This window comes from Rhinoderma darwinii, chromosome 4, assembly GCF_050947455.1.
Source record: "Rhinoderma darwinii isolate aRhiDar2 chromosome 4, aRhiDar2.hap1, whole genome shotgun sequence".
In the NCBI taxonomy this organism is placed as follows: domain Eukaryota; kingdom Metazoa; phylum Chordata; class Amphibia; order Anura; family Rhinodermatidae; genus Rhinoderma; species Rhinoderma darwinii.
The window spans coordinates 294,006,038-294,028,914 of NC_134690.1; the positions used below are offsets into that span (position 1 = coordinate 294,006,038).

Sequence of the window (22,877 nt, forward strand, 5' to 3'; positions counted from 1 at the left end):
TACCTAAGGGGCTTTCCAAAAGCAACATGGTGCAGAAAAACCAATCCAGCAAAATCTGCTCTCCAAAAGCCAAATGGCGCTCCTTCCCTTCTGAGCCCTGATGTGTATTGATACAGTGGTTTATTACCACATATGGGGTATTTCCGTACTCTGGAGAAGTTGCTTTACAAATGTTATGGTGCTTTTTCTCCTTTATTTGATGAGAAACTGAAACATTTTGACCTAAAGCTACATCTTAGTGGAAAAAAATTACATTTTTCATTTTTACTGCCCAATTCTAATGAAATCTATGAAACACCTGGGGGGTCAAAATGCTCACTACACCCCTATTTGAATTCCTCTAGGGGTGTAGTTTCCCAAATGGAGTGACTTTTGGGGGGTTTCCACTGTACTGGTACCTTAGGAGCTTTACAAATGCGACATGGTGCGGAGAAATCAATCCAGCAAAATCTGTACTCCAAAAGCTAAATGGCGTTTCTTCCCTTCTGAGTCCTGCCGCTTGCCCAAACAGCAGTTTATGACCACATGTTGGGTATTTCCGTACTCTGGAGAAGTTGCTTTACAAATGTTTGCATGCTTTTCCTCATTTATTTGTTGAAAAAATTAAAAATTCTGAGGTAAAGCTACATCTTATTGGAAAATAATGTAATTTTTCATTTTCACTGCCCAATTCTAATGAAATCTATGAAATACCTGTGGTGTCAAAATGCTCACTACACCCCTAGATGAATTCCTCAAGGGGTGTAGTTTCCCAAATGGAGTCACTTTTGGGGGGTTTCCTTTGTTTTTGCACCACAACACCTCTTCTAACCTGACATGGTGCCTGAAATATAATTTAAGAAAAGGAAGGTAAAAAAAAAACACTCGGTGCTCCTTTGCTTCTGGGGCCTTTGTTTCAGGCCCGTAACACACTAGGGCCACATGTGGGATATTTCTAAAAACTGCAGAAGCAGGGCAATGCATATTCAGTTGTTTTTCTGTGGTTAAACCCTCCAGTATTACAGGAAAAATGGATTAATGTGAAATTTCTGCAAAAAAAAAATAATTTGCACATTTTCCTTCCACTTTACTTTAATTCCTGTGAAATGCATAAAGGGTTAAGAAACTTTCTAAATGCTGTTTTGAATACTTTAAGGGGTGCCGTTTTTAAAATGGTGTGATTTGTGGGGGTTCCTAATATATAAGGCCCTCAAATCTACTTCAGATCTGAACTGTTCCCTAAAAAAATAGCCTTTTGAAATTTTCTTGAAAATGTGAGAAATTGCTGCTAAACTTATAAGTCTTGTAACGTCCTAGAAAAATAAACGAATGTTCAAACAATGATGCAAACATAAAGTAGACATATGGGAAATGTTAGCTAGTCACTATTTTGTGTGGTATAAATATCTGCCTTACAAGTAGATACATTTGAATTTAGAAAAATGCAAATTTTTGCAAATGTTCTCAAAATTTTGGTGTATTTCACAAAAATTATTGAATTTATCGACCAAATTTTTTTCACTAACATAAAGTACAATATGTCACGAGAAAACAATCTCAGAATCGCTTGGATAGGTAAAAGCATTCCGGAGTTATTACCACATAAAGTGACACATGTCATATTTAAAAAATGAGGAGGTGTCATTTGGTCCAAAAGTGGCTGCGTCCTTAAAGGATCAGTGTCACGAAAAAAATTTTTTTAGATCAATTTGATTTTAGTGTTTTATTAAAACATTTTTCATTTATTTGTGTGTTTGTGTTTTATTTTTTCACTTTTTCTTCCCTATGGGGGCTGCCATTTTTTTTCCATCTCTGTATGTGTCGATTAACGACACATACAGACATGGAATACGGCACATACAGTCCCATAGTGAATGCGAATGGGGCCTGTTCCATCCACTATGCTGTACGCAGTCTGTGTGGGAACGGCGCATGCGCCGCTCCCACACAGTCCAAATTGAACTGTGCGACGTCCGTCGCCATTTTCTTGTGGACCGGAAGTCGCGGACGGACAGTAAGATTACTATTTCCGGTCGCGGCTGCCGGACTTCTGCACTTGGAGCGGAGGTAGCAGACGGAGCGGACGGAGCGGCGGCGGCAGGAGCAGGTAAGTTAGGTCTGTGTATGTACGTGTTTTACTGTGTGTTTACTACTGTATGTTAACCTACTACATTGTGTGTTAGCTCAAAAAATGGCGACACACAGTGTAGGAGGTTTGACCGTTCAATCCCCTCGTTTCTCCCGGCACTAGCCAGGATAAAGGAGGGGGGATTCTGAGAGCTCACTAGAGCGAGTGAGCTTTCTCAAATTTTGCAGCATAAAGCAATGTGGTTGCTTTACCACATGCAATGCTGCAATTTTGGGAATTGCTCCATCTAGTGACCAGCGCTGGGAAATATTATAAATTAGAATCTAATTTATAATATTTCCTGACTCGTGAAAAAAATTGTAAAAAATTTGAACAATGTTTAATCACCTATACACTAATTGTTTAACTACAAAAAAAAAAAATTTTTTCTAGCGACACATTACCTTTAAGGGGTTATTATATTTTTTTTTTTACAGCAATCACCGTGCGCTATAAATTACATATTCACTTTATTCTGCAGGGCGATACGATTACGGCGATAGGACTGATGAGGGAAAAAGGGGGATTTTTACTTTTAATAGTTTTAAAACTTTTATTTTCTTATTTTTACACAACTTTTTTTTACTTTTTTTAATTTTTTTTTACTTTGTCCCACTAGGGGACTTGAGGGCAGGAGGACCTAATCGCTATTCTAATACACTGCACTACATGCGTAGTGCAGTGTATTAGAGCTGTCAGCTGTTCACTGACAGCAAGCATAGTGGGTCCTGACTTTGTCAGGACCCACTAGGCTTCCGTCGATGGCGTAGCCAGAGTCCATTGTTAGTACTCTGGTTGCCATAGTAGCCATCGCGGGCCGCTATCGTGTAGCGGGCCGTCGATTGTGGCTTAACCCCTATGAAGCCGCGATCGCTATTGAACGCGGCTTCTAAGGGGTTAATCGGCGGGGACCATCGCGATCGGTCCCTGCACACTGAGCTGTGATAGCCTGCTGTCAGAAACAGCAGGTACCACAGCTCAAACACGCGCCTGTGGAAAGATGGCGCCGTGTTAAATCAGGTCAGTACTATTACTGAGCTGAGCGCGAACGATGCGCTTAGCACGACGTAATAGTACTGAGCTGAGCGCGAAGGGGTTAAAAATAGAATAAAAACTGATCAAAAAGTCGCATGCAACACATGAAAACTGCAATGAATTCCTCAAGGTCTCTAGTTTCCAAAATGGGGTCACTTTTGGGGGGTTTCCACTGTTTTAGCACCACAAGACCTCTTCAAACCGGACATGGTGCCTAATAAATTAAATTAAATAAATTAAATGTCACCTCTACTTTGCTCTAAATTCCTGTGAAACACCTAAAGGGTTAATAAACTTTCTAAATGCTGTTGTGAATACTTTGAGGGGTCTAGTTTCTAAAATGGGGTGTTTGATAGGGGTGTCTAATATATAGGCCCCTCAAAACAACTTCAGAACTGAGCTGGAAACTAAAAAATAATTAAAAATGAGGCAATACTTCGCTTCTTACATTATATTGATAATGAGCAGTGCCCACCCCGAGATGACCCCAGTTTTGACCGTTTGTATAAACGGAGACCACTATTAGGGTATGTGCACACACACTAATTACGTCCGTAATTTACGGACGTATTTCGGCCGCAAGTTCCGGACCGAACTCAGTGCAGGGAGCCGGGCTCCAAGCATCATACTTATGTACGATGCTAGGAGTCCCTGCCTCGCTGCAGGACAACTGTCACGTACTGAAAACATGCCTCGCTTCCAGAAGTCCTGCGGCATGTGGCACTGCTAGAAGAAATCTGAGAGGCCTCCCTAAGACTCTGCTTGGGCAAACAAGAAGGGGTGAGAGCAGGGCACATTCTAGCAGCAACATATTGTGTGTCAAGTACAAGACAAGAGAGATGTCCCACCAGTACCCATGTACCTGTACGAGGGACCAGTACAGAGACCCCCAAACCAGACTGCATCCTGGACTACAATAGGTACATGGGAGGGGTGGACTTGTCAGATCAAGTCCTGAAGCCCTACAGTACTTCTGGAAGCGAGGCCACACGCATCGTACCAGGGCAACACTTTTTAGGAGAAGTTCCCCAAACTGGCAAGAAAGGAAAAACTCAAAAGAGGTGCAAAGTCTGCTATAAGAGGGGGATAAGGAAGGACACAATATATCAATGTGACACGTGTCCCGAAAAACCAGAGCTCTGTATGAAAGTGTTTTAAAATTTATCATCCATCCCTTTATTTTTAATTTACCACAGTTTTACTCAACCTGATGCACTTCGCACAGCTTACCCCCTCCTCATCTTTTCCCTCTGAGCCCTGCTGCGTGCCCAGGCAGCTGATTACAGCCACATGTAGGGTATTGCCGTACCTGGGAGAACCCACGTTACAGTTTATGGGGTGTATATCTCCGGTGGCACATGCTGGGCACAATATATCGGACACTGAATTGGCATATATGTATAGAAAATTGCAAATCTCACTCTGCACCAACTGCTGCGCATTATCTTTTACACAATACCTGTGCGGTCAAAATGCTCACTACACCTCTAGATGAATGCCTTAAGGGGTGTAGATTTTAAAACAGGGTCACTTCTTGGGGGTTTCAACTATACCGGTACCTCAGGGGCTTCTGCGTACAAGACTTAGCACCAGAAAAGCTCCAGTAGGCCAAATGGTGGTCCTTTCCTTCTGAGCCCTGCCGTGTGCCCAGGCAGCTAATAACAGCCACATGTAGGGTATTGCCGTACCCGGGAGAACCCATATTACAGTTTATGGGGTGTATGTCTCCGGTGGCCCATGCTGGGCACAATATATCGGACACTGACATGGCATATATATAGAAAATTGCAAATCTCACTCTGCACCATCTGTTGCGCATTATCTTTTACACAGTACCTGTGGGGTCAAAATGCTCACTACACCTCTAGATGAATTCCTTAAGGGATGTTGTTTTCAAAACGGGGTCACTTCTCGAGGGTTTCAACTGTACTGATACCTCAGGGGCTTCTGCACACATGACTTAGCACCAGAAAATCCCCAGTAGGCCACATGGTGGTCCATTCCTTTTGAGCCCTCCCATGGGCCCAAACGGCAGTTTATCACCACAAATAGGGTATTTCCGCACTCAGGACAAATTGGGCAACAAAATGGGGTATTTTCTTCTTTGTGAAAATAAGAAATTTTGAGCCGAAACTACATCTTATTGGAAAAAATTAAATTTTTTTTAATTCACAGCCCAATTCAAATAAATTCTGTGAAAAAACTGTGGGGTCTAAATGGTCACAACACCCATAAATGAATTCCTTCAGGGGTGTAGTTTCCAAAATGGGGTCACTTCTGGTGGGTTTCCATTGCTTTGATACCTCTGGGGCTTTGCAAATGCGACATGGCACCCGAAAACCAATCCAGCAAAATCTGGGCTCCAAAGAACACACAGTGCTCCTTTCCTTCTGATCCCTCCCATGGGCCCAAACGGCAGTATATCACCACAAATAGGGTATTGCCGCACTCAGGACAAATTGGGCAACAAAATGGGGTATTTTATTCCTTGTGAAAATAAGACATTTTGAGCCAAAACGACATTTAATTGGAAAAAAGTTTTTTTTTTAAAATTCACAGCCCAATTCAAATAAGTTCTGTGAAAAAACTGTGGGGTGTTAATGGTCACAACACCCATAAATGAATTCCTTGAGGGGTGCAGTTTCCAAAGTGGGGTCAGTTTTGGGGGATTCCTACTGTTTTGGCACCTCAAACCTGGCATGCTGCCTAAAATATATTCTAATAAAAAAGAAGCACCAAAATGCACTAGGTGCTTCTTTGCTTCTGGGGCTTGTGTTTTAGTCCACGAGCACACTAGAGCCACATGTAGGACATTTCTAAAAACGGCAGAATCGGGACAATACATATTTAGTAGTGTTTCTCTGGTAAAACCTTCTTTGTTACAGAAAAAAAATAGAATAAAATTGAAATTCAGCAAGAAAAATTACATTTGCAAATTTCACCTCCACATTGCTTTAATTCCTGTGAAATGCCTAAAGGGTTAAAAAAAAACCTTTCTAAATGCTATTTTTAATACTTTGAAGGGTCTAGTTTTTAAAATGGGGGGTTTTATGGGGGTTTCCAATACATAGGCCCCTCAAAGCCCCTTCAGAACTGAACAGGTACCTTAAAGGCTTTTGAAATTTTCTTAAAAATATGAGAAATTGCAGTTTATGTTCTAAGCCTTGTAACGTCCAAGAAAAATAAAATAATGCCGATCTAAAGTAGACTTATGGGAAATATGAACTAGTAACTATTTTGGCTGGTATAACCATCTGTTTTACAAGCAGATGCATTTAAATTCAGAAAAATGCTATTTTCCAAATTTTTCTCTCAATTTTGCAATTTTTCACAAATAAACACTGAATATATCAACAAAATTTTACCACTAACATAAAGCCCAATGTCTCACGAGAAAACAATCTCAGAATCGCTTGGATAGGTTTAAGCATTCCGACGTTATTACCACATAAAGTGAAATATGTCCGATTTTAAAAATGGGCTCTGAGCCTTAAGGCCCAAACTAGGCTGCGACCATTTGTCGTATGGATACGACATGGAAAGAAAGTGCTTCCCGTAATTTGCCATATTCATAAGACAAATGGTGGACACCGGTTCAGCTTTCCCGGGAGTCAACTGTATGTTACAGCTGACATCCTGCTGTAATGGTGGGGACCGAAGTTAGCTTCGATCCCTGCCATTAACCCCTTAATTGCAGCGGTCAAAAGCGATCGCTGCATTTAAGGTGTTTGGAGTTAATTGCAACCCTGGCAACGATATCACCAGGGTGCCGGTGGCTGCAATGGCAACCGGAGGCCTGTTACTGGCCTCCTGGTCTACTTAGGCCTCAAAGGCTTCTGTAGCCAACGGCAAGCTGGCGCTTTGCCCACATAGATAGTGCTAGTGCCCACATAGTGCCACAGTTCTCCCTGTAGATAATGCCCACATAGTGCCACACACAGTGCCCATGTAGATTGTGCGTGTCCCCTGTAGATCATGCCAATATAATGCCACAGTACCCATGTAGATAGTGCCACACCCCCTGTATATAGCACCCCCCTGTAGAAAACACCACACCCCCTGTAAATAGCGCTATCCCCCTGTAGATAGCAACTTCCCTCTGTATTTAGCAATATCCCCGCTGCAAACCCCCCCCCCCGTAAATGGCACCCCCTTCCTGTAAATTGCACCACTGTAGCCCCCTGTAGGAGCGGAATCCCTCTGGCCGAATATTACGCTCCTACAGGAAGCCCTTGATGTCTCGGTCTATATATGGATAGTAGATAAAAATAAGGTTGTCACAGCACCGGAGAAAGATGCAAAAATACTGGGTGCAAGCCTCAGAGGGACCCAATCCATAGTCCCACAGCAGGTATCCACAGACAAAATAGAGAAGAGGCTGCACTTCCAAAATACATAGGGATTTATTCACCCACCAGTGCGACGTTTCAGTCCAGTCGCACCCCTTGAGAAAGGTCCGACTGGACTGAATCGTCGTGCTGGTGGGTGAATAAATCCCTATGTATTTTGGAAGTGCTGCCTCGTCTCTATTTTGTCTGCATATATGGATAGTGACACCAGGGGCTTCTCCAGTAGCGGAATCCCCGACACAGAGTGATCTGACACCGGGGATTCCGCTCCTAGAGAGAACCGCTGACGTCATTGTCCATATATGGATAGTGACACCAGGGGCTTCTCAAAATGGACAGTGACGTCAGGGTATCTCTCTAGAAGTGGAATCCCCGGCCAGTGCGATCTGACACCGGGAATTCTGCTCCTAAACTCAGTTCAGGTGGCGCTATCTACAGTGGGGGTGTGATGCTATCTACAGCAGGGGGGTTTCTATCTGCACGGGGGGGGGGGGTAGCACTATCTACAGCGGGGATGGAGAGACGACGGGGGCTCCCTCTAGGAGGGGAATCCTGATGGTGGCGGGAGCTTAGGTGGAACTATCTACAGAGGGTTTTTCGCTGCCTACAGGGGGTTGTGGGAGGCACTATCTACAGTGGGGGGTGTACTCCGGGGCTTTCAAAGCCCCGGCTGACATGAGAGTGCAGTGCTGCTCACACTGAAGCAGCACTGCACTCATTAAATCCGTTCCAGGCTGTCAATGTTTATACACGTGCTAACTGCAAGGGGCATCGGCAGTTCGAACGTATATAGCTGTATGGCAGTCGTGAAGGGGTTAATGATTGCTACATCTGTACCAATAATAACTACAGCTCGTCATGCAAAAATCCAGCCTTCATACCACTACGTCTATGAAAAAATAAAATTAGTTAAGGCTCCAATAAGTCAGGAAATAAAAAATATGCAGCTGTGCAGGCCCAAGGGGAACATTTCTACCATTTCAAAAGGCGATTTATCAAGGCCCTAAAATCAGGGAACCATGAAGGGTAAGACTCAAAGATATCTGCTGGAAGCGAGGGTGCCCGTATTATACCAGGACGACACTTTCCCAGCACAATTCCCCAAACTGCAAAAGGTGCAGAGTGTGTAACAAAAGGGGGTTAAGAAAGGACACCATCTATCATTGCGACACTGGCCTGTGCAGAAAGGATTGCTTCACAGCGTAACAAACATCTAGGGATTATTTTATTGTTTTTTTTTTACCCCATTATTATACCACCTTATTATGCCCTGATTTACTCTGCACAGATTGCATATGCCCTCGACATTATAAATGAAAACACCAGCAATACTGAAACAAAACTACTACCAAGCAAAATCCACGCAAAAAAAGCCTAATGGCGCACCCTCCCTTCTGAACCCTACAGTGTGCCCAAATAGCTGTTTACTTCCACACATTTGGCATTGCCATACCCGGGAAAAAAAGATTGGGGCCACATCTAGGGTGTTTCTAAAACACAGCATAATAATTACAAAGCTGTCTGTTTATGGTGGCACAAGCTGGGCACCACATATTGGCATATCTATGGAAAAATTGCAATTTTCACTATGCAATATCGAGTGCATCCTAATGTCTGCGTCCTGATGGGAACGGGTTTTCACCCACCCACCTACCTAGTAAGTTTGGCCTTTTTGGTGGTTTCGAGTGCATCCTAATGTCTGGAAAACACCTGCAGGGTTATCATGCTCACTACCCCCCTAGGTGAATACCTTGAGGGGTGTAGTTTCCAAAATGGGGTCACTTCTGGGGGGTTTCCACTGTTTTGGTCCCACAGAGGCTTTGCAAATGCGACATAACGCCCAGAAACCAATCCAGCAAAATCTGCTCTCCAAAAGCCAAATGGGGCTCCTTCCCTTCTGTGTACCCAAACAGCAGTTTATGACCACATATGGGGTATTTCCGTACTCTGGAGAAATTGCTTTACAAAAGTTGGGGGCTTTTTCTTCTTTATTTGTTGAGAAAATGAAAAATTTTGAGCTAAAGCTACGTCTTATTGTAAATTTTTATTTTTTTTTCACTGCCCAATTTTAATAAAATCTATGAAACACATGTGGGGTCAAAATGCTCACTACACCCCTAGATTCATTCCTCAAGTGGTGTAGTTTTGTAAATTGAGTTACTTTTGGGTAGTTTCCACTGTACTGGTACCTTAGGGGCTTTGCAAAAGCGACATGGTGCCAATAAACCAATCCAGCAAACTCTGTACTCCAAAAGCCAACTGGCGCCACTTCTCTTCTGAGCCCTGCCATGCGCCCAAACAGCAGTTTAAGACCACATCATCCCTGTGTATTACCCCCATCAACACTGTTTTTAACCCCCATCATTGCTTTGTAAAACTGCCTTCATCCCTGTATAGGATGTTGGGGTAATACACAGGGATACTTGGATAATACACAGGATCATGGGGGTTATATACAGGGATGATGAAGTAATACACAGGAATGATGGGGGTTATACACAGGGATGATGGTGGTTACATACAAGGACGATGAGGTTATATACAGGGATCATGGGGGTTATATACAGGGATGATGAGGTTATACACAGGGATAATGGAGGTTATATACAGGGATGAAGAGGTAATATACACGGATGATGGGGGTTATATAATGGGGTAATACACAGGAATGATGTGGGTTATATACAGGGATGGTGAGGTAATACACAGGGATGAAGGGTGTTATATACAGGGATGACGGGGGTTATACACAGGGATGATGGGGGTTATATACAGGGATGGTGAGGTAATACACAGGAATTATGGGGGTTATATACAGGGATGATGGGGGATATATACAGGGATGATGTGGTAATACACAGGGATGATGGGGGGTTATATACAGGGATGATGCGGTAATACACAGGGATGATAGGGGTTATATACAGGGATGGTGAGGTAATACACAGGAATGATGGGGATTATATACAGGGATGATGGGGGATATATACAGGGATGATGAGGTAATACACAGGGATGATGGGGGGTTATATACAGGGATGATGCGGTAATACACAGGGATGATGGGGGTTATATACAGGGATGAGATGATGAGGTGATACACAGGGATGATGGGGGTTACATACAGTTGTATACAGGTATGAGGGAGTTATATAATCCGTGTGTATAACCCCCCATCATCCCTGTATATTACCTCCTCATCCCTGTGTATTACCTCATCATCCCTGTTTATAACCCCATCATCCCTGTGTATAACCCTAACATCCCTGTGTCTTTACCATCAACATCCCTGTATATAACCTCCATAATCCCTGTACATAACTCTCATCATCCCTGTATATAACCCCCATCATCCCAGTGTGAATATTACTGTGTGTGTGTGACAGTGCAGGGTGCTGGATGACTGTAACTAGAGCAGGGAATGACCTGTGAACATAGAGGGCAAATGGCTGAGATGCTGTTGAGGAAGGGGGGGGGGGATATAAGCTGTCTCCTCAGATGCAGAAAGGGATCATGGGTATGGTGGGTTACAAGACAGGAAACAGCCAGGACCAGAAGCAAGTTATGTAAACAAACAAACAAACAAACAAACAAACAAACAAACAAACAAACAGAAAGAGGAGCAGTGCCGATTGAGATAAAACAGAAACTGATTAGAAGGTTAGTAAGGGGTTTTTGGGAAGGCAAACCAAAGCTGGGAAACACTTTTTAGAAAATATTGTTTTTCTGGCCAACCCCCTTCAAGATTTTCTATTGACATTAGATATTCTACATTCTGGGACTGTGTGAATTTTTATGAAATTGCTTTCTTTTTGTATTGTGTTATTAGACCTCATCTCCTTATGTACTTTTATACCTATAGCTGTGCATACCCCCTTGTTTTTTGCTTTTTTTGCCTACACCCTAGTGTAGTAGGCTTCTAATAGAGCCTTTTTGTGATTTCTAGTATGTTGAGATTGAATTGACATATTGGGGTTATCTATTATTGTACATTCATTGCTACCCGGCCTATTGGAAGGCTATTTTTCTACTTATTATTTTCATTATTTAGTAAAAGCTATGTTTTATATAAATAACTTTATTGATCAGTTGGTTTTCTCTCTGTGAAAAGATTGTAAATATAAACCTTTGGCCATAAGATCGACTTCCAAAGCCTTGATATTCTTTTGGTACTGTGAATCACATGACCAGGACAGATTTGTATTCGCAGGCAGAAAACAATAAAGGTTCCTATTAAATGACAGCAAGCAGAAATCTTGAAAACCATGAAAAATTGATGCAGAAAGTATAATGGAATATTGTATACATTTTCACTATACAAAAAATAACATTTGCAGAAACTAGAATACACATTTAATACATCTAAGACATTATGGAAAGTACAGTAGTATTCTTCTGAAACTTGAATATAATTTGTACCTTGATAACTTTGAAATTGAGGTAGCTTTTGTGAAGCATAATGACACTGTATTCATCATTTCCATCTTCCACAACATGTCTCAAAGTCAGCAATTCTTTTTTGTTAGACAGTATAGCAGACCTCCATGCAGGATCATCTTCATCACAAATGACTATCTTTTCTACAAATGTCTTGATTGCTTCATAAAGTGCAGGAGGATCCTCATACTCTTCTGGACAAGCAAATTGACTCTGTTACAGACATGCAAAATTATTATTTTGTTATCCTATTTTTCAAATGAACATCTTAAGAAACTAATTCTCAAATTCTATTTCTAAAATGCATGATGTGCTGTGAGGCCTTTTTATTAGAGGTGTTTTCCAGCTTTAAAAAGTATAGCCTAAAATAACAAATACAAAACCTACAGTTACCTCTTACTAAACCATGAAGGGCCCTTCATGAGTATATATGAAAACCTATATGCGAAACAGAAAAAGAAGGACATGATGCCCATAATATATAACAATAATAACTTTATTAAATATAAATAACAATCGTATCAAAAAGACAGTTAAAAAAGTGAGAAGAGCAATATGGACAAGATGGAAGAAAAATCCAAGGACACAGACAAAATGCATTTCTTCCTCCAAATCAGGACATAGGCTATGTTCACACAGGGCATATACGCTGCATAAAAGCACACAGCATACAGAAAAAAGTTTAAAAAAGTTAATAAAAATGTTTTTCAAAAGTGTAAAAATAAAAGATTTTTTTTTCCTATAAGTCTCTTATTATAGGAAAAAAATGAAAACGTTAAAAAACTGTACACATATTTGGTATCACCGCGTTCGTAACGACCCAATCTATAAAACTATAATGTTATTTTTACCGCACAGTGAACGCTGCAAAAAAAACAAAAACTAAAAACAATGCCAGAATCACTATTTTTTGGTAACCACCCCTCCCAAAATATACAGTGGAGGAAATAAGTATTTGATCCCTTGCTGATTTTGTAAGTTTGCCCACTGTCAAAGTCATGAACAGTCTAGAATTTTTAGGCTAGGTTAATTTTACCAGTGAGAGATAGATTATATTAAAAAAAAAATAAGAAAATCACATTGTCAAAATTATATATATTTATTTGCATTGTGCACAGAGAAATAAGTATTTGATACCCTACCAACCATTAAGAGTTCAGCCTCCTCCAGACCAGTTACACGCTCCAAATCAACTTGGTGCCTGCATTAAAGACAGCTGTCTTACATGGTCACCTGTATAAAAGACTCCTGTCCACAGACTCAATTAATCAGTCTGACTCTAACCTCTACAACATGGGCAAGACCAAAGAGCTTTCTAAGGATGTCAGGGACAAGATCATAGACCTGCACAAGGCTGGAATGGGCTACAAAAGCATAAGTAAGACGCTGGGTGAGAAGGAGACAACTGTTGGTGCAATAGTAAGAAAATGGAAGACATACAAAATGACTGTCAATCGACATCGATCTGGGGCTCCATGCAAAATCTCACCTCGTGGGGTATCCTTGATCCTGAGGAAGGTGAGAGCTCAGCCGAAAACTACACGGGGGGAACTTGTTAATGATCTCAAGGCAGCTGGGACCACAGTCACCAAGAAAACCATTGGTAACACATTACGCCGTAATGGATTAAAATCCTGCAGTGCCCTCAAGGTCCCCCTGCTCAAGAAGGCACATGTACAGGCCCGTCTGAAGTTTGCAAATGAACATCTGGATGATTCTGAGAGTGATTGGGAGAAGGTGCTGTGGTCAGATGAGACTAAAATTGAGCTCTTTTGCATTAACTCAACTCGCCGTTTTTGGAGGAAGAGAAATGCTGCCTATGACCCAAAGAACACCGTACCCACTGTCAAGCATGGAGGTGGAAACATTATGTTTTGGGGGTGTTTCTCTGCTAAGGGCACAGGACTACTTCACCACATCAATGGGAGAATGGATGGAGCCATGTACTGTCAAATCCTGAGTGACAACCTCCTTCCCTCCACCAGGACATTAAAAATGGCTCGTGGCTGGGTCTTCCAGCACGACAATTACCCGAAACATACAGCCAAGGCAACAAAGGAGTGGCTCAAAAAGAAGCACATTAAGGTCATGGAGTGGCCTAGCCAGTCTCCAGACCTTAATCCCATCGAAAACTTATGGAGGGAGCTGAAGAGCCGAGTTGCCAAGCGACAGCCTCAACATCTTAATGATTTACAGATGATCTGCAAAGAGGAGTGGGCCAAAATTCCATCTAACATGTGTGCAAACCTCATCATCAACTACTAAAAATGTCTGACTGCTGTGCGTGCCAACAAGGGTTTTGCCACCAAGTATTAAGTCTTGTTTGCCAAAGGGATCAAATACTTATTTCTCTGTGCACAATGCAAATAAATATCTATAATTTTGACAATGTTATTTTTTTTTTTTTTTTTTATATAATCTATCTCTCACTGGTAAAATTAACCTAGCCTAAAAATTCTAGACTGTTCATGTCTTTGACAGTGGGCAAACTTACAAAATCAGCAAGGGATCAAATACTTATTTCCTCCACTGTAGATTAAAAAGTGATCAAAAAGTCACATGTACCCCAAAATAGCACCAATAAAAACTACAACCCATCCCGCAAAAAACAAGCCCTTACACCGCTTTTTTGACTGAAAAATACGTGATTTTATTTTGCAAACGCTGCAAAACATAACAAAACTATATACATATGGTATCGCCGTAATCGTACCGACCCCCAGAATGAAGTAAAATTGTCATTTGTAGCGCATTATGAACACCGTAAGAAATAACGAATTTAAAATGCCAAAATCACAGTTTTTTGGTCACCAAAGCTCTAAATAAAATGTAATAAAAAGTGATCAAAAAGTTGTATGTACGGGGCGTGGCCTGGACATGGCGCTGGTGAGACGCGTGGTGTGAGAGCCCCTGTTCCCTGACCGCTCCCGAGCCCCATTAATAGCGTCTATTTGCAACATACATCGCACTAATGCAAAGGGGATCATGCACCAAACCCACGACACCTGCGAAAAGTGACCAGACAAGGACGAGGAGCGGCATACCTCACTATTTTTCGGAGCCTGGGCTGCCAGCATCTCAGCCCCGTCCATCCAAAATGGCGGACCGGGCCGGCGCCTCGGAGACGCCACCTCATGGGAAGAGAACTCCTCCAGCCCAGCCGCAGGATAGCTAGCCGGCGCTTCTGAGGGGTGAGTCTTCATCTGCCCCTTCACCAGCGCTTACAATGAGCCCGGAGTTACTGGTGCTTATGGCGCAAATGGCGGCCATACCCACTAAAAAAAGATATGGAAGGATATATTTCCTGCCTTGAAGCGGTTTGCAAAACAGAGATCCGCTCCTTGAATGAGGACATTACTCATATTAGTGAGTCTGTAGAAGCCATTGAAGTTAAAACACAGGCGCTCCAGCAGCAGCAGGCCTCCCAGCAAATATTATTAGATCAACATTCTGCACATATACAAATGCTGTTTGATATGACTGACGATGCAGAGAATAGAAACAGGAGGAATAACATCAGGGTCAGGGGTATCCCAGAGGCTACGGGGCCCCAGGACCTCTCCCACACGTTACAGGGTATATTTAACATGTTGCTGGATAGACCTGCAGACTCCCCAGTGGAGATTGACAGAGCTCACCGCACCCTGGGTCCAAAAAGCACAGACTTCGCTAGACCGCGAGATGTGGTATGCAGAATTCACTTTTTTCAATTTAAGGACTCTATAATGAGGCAAGCTCGTAATAGGGGTACACTGGACTTTGATGAGGCTCCGGTGCAATTGTTGGCTGATCTTTCTCGTTCCACTCTGGCTAAAAGGAGAGCCTTGAGACCCCTACTTATAGCACTCTGGGAAAAAGCTATCCCGTATTCCTGGGGATACCCCTTTCAACTGCAAGTTCGCCGTGGATAATCTACATATTCTGTCTATTCCCCAGAGGACATTCCTGAATTTCTCGCTGCTCTAGATCTACCACAGGTCTCCATCTCTGATTGGCCGTTTTTTCCTCCGATGCCGCAGCGTCTGCCTCAACGTAATTCCAGGATGGATCATTTCTCGACCCCAGCTAGGCACAGACGGATACAGGGCCCGGTGGCTTCCGAACCTGATTCTCTAGAACCTTGATCTTGCCCTTGTATTAGGCCTCTTATTGTATACCTGCCTTACATATTGCCTTTACTGATTTGTGGATGTCTGAGGCCCCAATGCCTGCAGCGGACATGCCAAGAAATGTCGCTTGTGTCGAACTCTGTTTTCGTGGAACCTGGATTTTGCCTCCCTGTCAGTTATTGCCTGGCCTACCTGCCTCACATGACTGCTTACACTGATTCGTAGATGTCTGAGACCCTGATCTTTGCTGCAGACATGATAAGATATCTGGAATCTGATGTTGGGACCTTCTGATTCTCCAATACTGGGTTGTTCGTGGGTTATTCATTTCATTCATTGTATGCTGAACGGTTGTTGATGTATTCACCCAGGGTCTTCTGCATCCAATCCAGGGCCGTCCTGATGGTCCCTGCTGTCATCTGGTTGTCAATGCTTCCAGGGCCGGCCCTAGGATAGATGGTGCCCTGTGCGAAATGATCTTTCGGCGCCCCACCCCATCATTAAAAAAAAAATGCCCCATAAAAAAATTATAATGTCCCTTTAGTGCCCCCATACAGTATAATAATAATATTTAATAATATAATATATTACAACCCCTTCAAGGACACAGTATTTTGTCCTCTAATTGTGCCCACAGTATTATGCCATCTGTAGTAACCCTACACAATATAATGTCCGCTTAGTGGCCCCCACACAGTATAGTGCCCCCTGTAGATTTTGCCATACAGCCTCCCTGTAGACAGTGCCATAATTCCCCACCTCCTTTTTGTAGATCGTGCCATACAGCCCCCCCACCTCCCCCTTGAAGACAGTGCCATACAGCCCTCCACCTCCCCCTTGTAGACAGTGCCATACAGTCCCCCACCTTCCCCTTGTAGACAGTGCCATACAGTCCCCCACCTCCCCCTTGTAGATCGTGCCATACAGTCCCCGCACCTCCCCCTTGTAGACAGTGCCCCCAAACAAAAACAAAAATTGTACTCACCTAGGCCCCGTTCCCATGACGAACTGAGCTGCTCCATGACAGGACCCTGTAGCCTAGTACAGAATTCCCCAACCTTTTCGGACTCGAGGCAGCACTGGAAAAGCAAAATTTCCTCAGGGCCCCCCTACCAAAAATTGTTTTGAGAAAGACAGAAAACGGCTAAGAACAAGCACTACACTCGTAGGGTATGTTCACACACGTTTTTTGTAAGGCAAAAAAATCTGCCTCAAAATTCCTGCAGCAACTGACAGCGTTGGGTGACCTTTTTTTTGTTTTTTCTTAAGCTGTTGAAGCGAATGCAAAAGACGCTGGAAAAAAAAGCTCCAAACGGGTGCCGCAGGTATTTTCTGCCTCCTATTAATTTCAATTGGAGGTCAGAGGTGGGATCCACTTGAAGACCATCAGCACCCCCACTCACAGTAAAATGACCATCAACCCCCCACTTACAGTAAAATGACCATCAGCCCACCACTCACAGTAAAATGACCATCAGCCCCCCACTCACAGATTCCCCCTGTAGGTAGCGCCACACAGCCCCTTGTAGGTAGCGCCACACAGCCCCTTGTGGGTAGCACCACACAGCCCCTTGTAGGTAGCGCCAGACAGCCCCTTTGTAGGTAGCGCCACACAGCCCCTTGTGGGTAGCGCCAGACAGCCCCCTTGTAGGTAGCGCCAGGCAGCCCCCTGTTAGGTAGTGCCAGACAGCCCCCTTGTACGTAGCGTCAGACAGCCCCCTTGTAGGTAGCGCCACACAGCCCCCTTGTAGGTAGCGCCACACAGCCCCCTTGTAGGTAGCGCCACACAGCCCCCTTGTAGGTAGCGCCGCACAGCCCCCTGTAGGGTGTGCTGCACAGCACCCTGTAGGAAGTGCTGCAAAGATCCCTGGTAGGGAGTGCCACACAGCCCACAGCCCCTGGTTGGTAGTGCCCCACAGCCCCCTGGTTGGTAGTGCCCCAAAGCCCCCTGGTTGGTAGTGCCACACAGCCCACTGGTTGGTAGTGCCCCACAGCCCCCTTATTGGTAGTGCCCCAAAGCCCCCTGGTTGGTAGTGCCACACAGCCCACAGCCCCCTGGTTGGTAGTGCCACACAGCCCACTGCCCCCTGGTTGGTAGAGCCACACAGCCCCCTGGTAGGTAGTGCCACACAGCCCCCTGGTTGGTAGTGCCACACAGCCCACAGCCCCCTGGTAGGTAGTGCCACACTGCCCACAGCTCCCTTGTAGGTAGTGCAAGGACTACGAAATGACCCTGATAGCTGGCGGGCAATAGACATTCAAAAAAGGACAACTGTGCAGGAGCACACAAAATACCCAGCTTTCCCAGCTATCAAATTAATGTGTGGAAATAAACTAAGATATAACTTTTATTTAGTCTGAGTAAAGGATTAATCCATTTAGCTAGATTAAATAAAAGTTATATCTTAGTTTATTTCCACACTGTTTTTTTATACCCGGGAAAGCTGGGTATTTTGTGTGCTCCTGCACAGTTGTCCTTTGTAGGTAGTGCCACACAGCCCACAGCCCCCCTGTAGATAGCAACCCCCCCTTCCAGTAAAGATAACGCCACTGTAGCTCCCTGAAGGAGCGGAATCCCCGTGTGGTCGGGGGATTCCGCTCCTGGAGCGCTGCTTGATGCCTCTGTCCATATATGGACAGTGACATCAGGGAAAACTCCTGAAGCGGAATCCCCGGTCACAGCGTTGCAGACGCTATGACCGTCGATTCCACTCCAGGAGAAGCTCCTGTCATCAGTGTCCATGACGTCATTGGCTTCTCCTGGAGTGGAATCCCCGGTCATAGAGTCTGCAATGCTGTGACCGGGGATTCCGCATCAGGAGTTTCCCCTGATGTCACTGTCCATATATGGACAGAAACATCAAGCAGCGCTCCAGGAGTGGAATCCCCGCCCACATGGGGATTCCGCTCCTTCAGGGAACTACAGTGGCGCTAGTAGACAGCAGAGCAGGGAGATACCTCCCTGCTCTGCTATAGTGCCCCCCTGTAGATAGCAACCCCACCCCCCTTCCAGTATAGATAGCGCCACTGTAGCTCCTTGAAGGAGCAGAATCCCCGTGTGGCCGGGGATTCCACTCCTGGAGCGCTGCTTGATGCCTCTGTCCATATATGGACAGTGACATCAGGGAAAACTCCTGAAGTGGAATCCCCGGTCACACTGGGATTCCGCTCCTTCAGGGAGCTACAGTGGTGCTAGTAGACAGCAGAGCAGGGAGATATCTCCCTGCTCTGCTATAGTGCCCCCTGTAGATAGCGCCACTGTAGCTCCCTGAAGGAGCGGAATCCCCGTGTGGCCGGGGATTCCGCTCCTGGAGCGCTGCTTGATGTCACTGTCCATATATGGACAGAAACATCAAGCAGCGCTCCAGGAGCGGAATCCCCGGCCACACGGGGATTCCGCTTCTTCAGGGAGCTACAGTGGCGCTAGTAGACAGCAAAGCAAGGAGATATCTCCCTGCTCTGCTATAGTGCCTTCGCTACCGCTATAGCAGCCGCAGCGGCTGCTAGTGGCGCCACCGCCCTCATGCTCGGTGTCACCGATAGCAGCCGCTATGGCTGCTACAGCGGTAGCGACGGCCACTAAGTGAAGAAGCGCCCGGGTGGAAAGGCGACAGTTAGTGTGTGTATCCCCGCTGGTAGTTGCAACGGCGCGGGGATACACACACCCGCTGTCGCCCCTCTTGTCGTGTGGCGGCTGGCGCCCTGTGCGACCGCTCTGGTCGAACATAGCTAAGGCCGGCCATGAATGCTTCTCATTTGTTGCTATTGTGGTAGGGGGTCCTGGTGTGGGGGAGGGGGTATATTCTGGGGATATACGTTATTACCATTCGCCATTTCTAACACGGGGATGGAGGTCTGCCCTTTTAGTTAGGATGTCCTTAGGTAGGGAGGGGACAGTAGATCCGGGGAGAGTCTCAAGCTATGGGTCGGATGGATATTTCTAGACTAGACGAGATGAGAGAAGATTCTGCCCGACTGGGGTGCGCTCCTCTGTATGGTTCACAGTTACAAACCTCCACCACCTCCACCTCCTCCTATATGTTTGGCTCTATGGGCTTATTCGGACCGCCTTTAACCATTTCTGTGGATTGTTTGGACATAGTGAGCGGGGGTCATGGTGTAACAGTAGTCCCTATATATGCCAAACTGGTTTAGGTGGTCGCCCCCCCCCCCCCCCATAGGCGTGACCTTAGTCTGTTTTAACATGCAGTTCTGTCAGACTTTATGCAGTGATATTCCTGTTTGGGTATAGGTTCCTTCAGATGCATGGCATAGTATATTCTCTAGGGGGCAGTCCTTTTCCGGGGGCGTAGTTGGTGCTATGCCTACAATAGCTTGGTTACGTGTTTCTTCTGGACATTTCTGTTCTTAAGATGGGATAGTTTAAGTGTGTGTTTATAAATGTATCGGGCATGTGGGGGTTGGTTGGGAGCATCCTTCTTCCATAGTCCAGTCAAACCCACACCTAGGGCGTGTTCTGTTGAACACTTTGCATTAATTTCTTTCCCCTAAACATAGTCATTTGGGGCTGGAACATCGTCTGTGGTGAATCCATTAGTTCACTGATTCTTTCTCTATCCTGTTCCCTCTTTCCCCTCTCCCTTCTCTTTCCCAGATGGAGTCCTTAAAATGTTGCTCTTTGAATGTACGGGGATTTAATACCCCACAAAAACATTCAAAGATCCTATATCATATGCATAAACAAAGTGTTCAGATTTTATTTTTACAGGAGACTCATTTTAGGACTGACCATGTACCTACTCTGAAATATCGATACTATACGCAGTGGTTCCATAATACCAACCCTGATGCGAAATCCAGAGGAGTGAGTATCGCTATACATAAATCTCTTCCGGTCTCTGTTGTTGCGACTCAATGTGACACCCAGGGGCGCTTTGTGTTCCTGAAACTTCGAATCTCTGAGCGACTGTTTACTGTGGCTAATATATATCTCCCTAATCACGACCAGGTGCGCGTATGCAGGAGTTATTTTACGGAACTATCTAATCTTGCTGAGAGTCTTTTGGTAACTGCAGGCGATTTTAACTTCACCATGGATCGCGTAATGGACTCCTCCTCGGGCAGATCCTCCGTATCCGTTTCTCAATTTTCTGCCCTCAAGTCTAAGCTGTTCGCCATGCAAATGGTGAAATGGTGGATGTTTGGCGGATTCTTAACCCCCAAACACGGGACTACACCTTCTACTCTCCGGTTCATGACATGTATAGTAGGTAGATTTGTTTCTTATTAGCCATCACTTACGCTCCTGGTCTCTGGAGTCTCAGATCGGAGCTATGATCTGGGCTGATCATGCGCCTGTCTTCCTGTCTCTTACCCTGCCGGACACTAGAAGGCGGGAATGGCATTGGAGGTTAAACCCTCATCTTTTGAGGGATTCGGTTTGCCAAACGGCCATTAACAGCTCCATTTCAGAGTTTTTGGATCATCATGCCGTGGACCCCACCCCCCTACCTGTTCAGTGGGAGGCGTTGAAAAGTGTATTACGGGGTATATTCATACAGCAAGGTTCGAGACTGAAAAGGGAAAGGGCTTTTAAGATCAAACATCTATTGTCTCAAATACAGGCTCTAGAGACCACTCATAAACATTCACAACGTCCTCAGACTTTGGCAGAGCTGTTGGAAGCTAGGAACTCTTTGAGAAACGGTAGAACGTTAGCTAGGTCACTACACCCACGGGCTCCTCACTCCTTTATCCCGGTGATCAAGACGCGACACAAACATAATCCAGAGGATATTGTCAATACATTTCGGGATTACTATCAATCCCTGTACAATCTCAAAGGGCCTTTAACGGACATGTCTCCGAGTGACCTCCAACGGAAAATCGATTTATATGTTGCACACACGGCTTTGCCGACTCTGGATGAGACTGAGATGTCCTTGATGGGTGAGGTCTTTTCGGAATGAGAAGTACATGAGGTCATAAAATCCGCACCATTGGGTAAAAGTCCGGGTCCGGATGGTTTCCCGGCGTCCTTCTACAAGACCTTTCTTACTAAGCTTCTTCCCTTTATGACCAAGGTTTATAACTCTGTCACAACTACAATGCCATTCACTCCGCAAACGTTAGCAGCCACCATTACTGTGATTCCCAAACCGGGGAAAGATCCCTCTGTATGCTCTAATTATCGTCCGATTTCCCTGATAAACGTGAATGTTAAACATTACTCTAAGGCAATCACAAATAGGCTAGCCCCGCTCCTACCGCGGACTATCCACCTCTCAACTATCATCCTTTACTTCAAATCACTCTCAAAAACCTACAATCATACGATCGAGCACAACTCTCATGGTTTGGCCGCATAAACGCTATCAAAATGGACATCCTCCCTCAGTTTTTGTATCTGTTTCAAGCCAATCCAGTACTGATTCCTGGAGAGTTTTTTAGGACTCTGGAGAAGGCCTTTCGAAATTTTGTGTGGGGCACTCTGAGGCCGCGCCTTAACCTGAGGTCACTGTCCCGTCCGAAACTGAAAGGGGGAGCTGGACTCCTGGACTTGTTAATATATCATCAGGCCGCGGTTCTCGCAAGGGTGGTGAAGTGGTTTCATAATGGCTCTAATAAACAGTGGGTGGGGATTGAGCAGTCCATAGACGCTCTCTCCCTTAGATCGTTGCCGTGGATTCTTCATGATTATTGACCGTCTCTCATGACCTTTCCGATACTTACCCAGCATTATCTCACTTTGTGGGACAGACTGTTGGTTAGATGGGGCCTTTCTCATAGACCGGGGCTTCTTAGCCCGCTGTTTGATAACCCAGAATATCCACCAGCTGTCAATACATCTCATTTTGAGTTGGTCCTCTTCTGATGGTT

At 44.7% G+C, this 22,877-nt stretch overlaps 1 protein-coding gene across 5 annotated transcripts in view; it reads right to left on the reverse strand.

Annotated features, from left to right (window-relative positions):
• Positions 1-22,877, reverse strand: part of PCNX2 (pecanex 2) — a 934,799-nt gene that overhangs the window by 115,326 nt on the left and 796,596 nt on the right. For all 5 annotated transcript variants that reach the window (XM_075862603.1, XM_075862600.1, XM_075862601.1 and 2 more), the window contains exon 29: positions 11,911-12,141. In XM_075862603.1, coding sequence (XP_075718718.1) covers positions 11,911-12,141 — 231 coding nt within the window. The remainder of the gene's footprint in view (positions 1-11,910; positions 12,142-22,877) is intronic.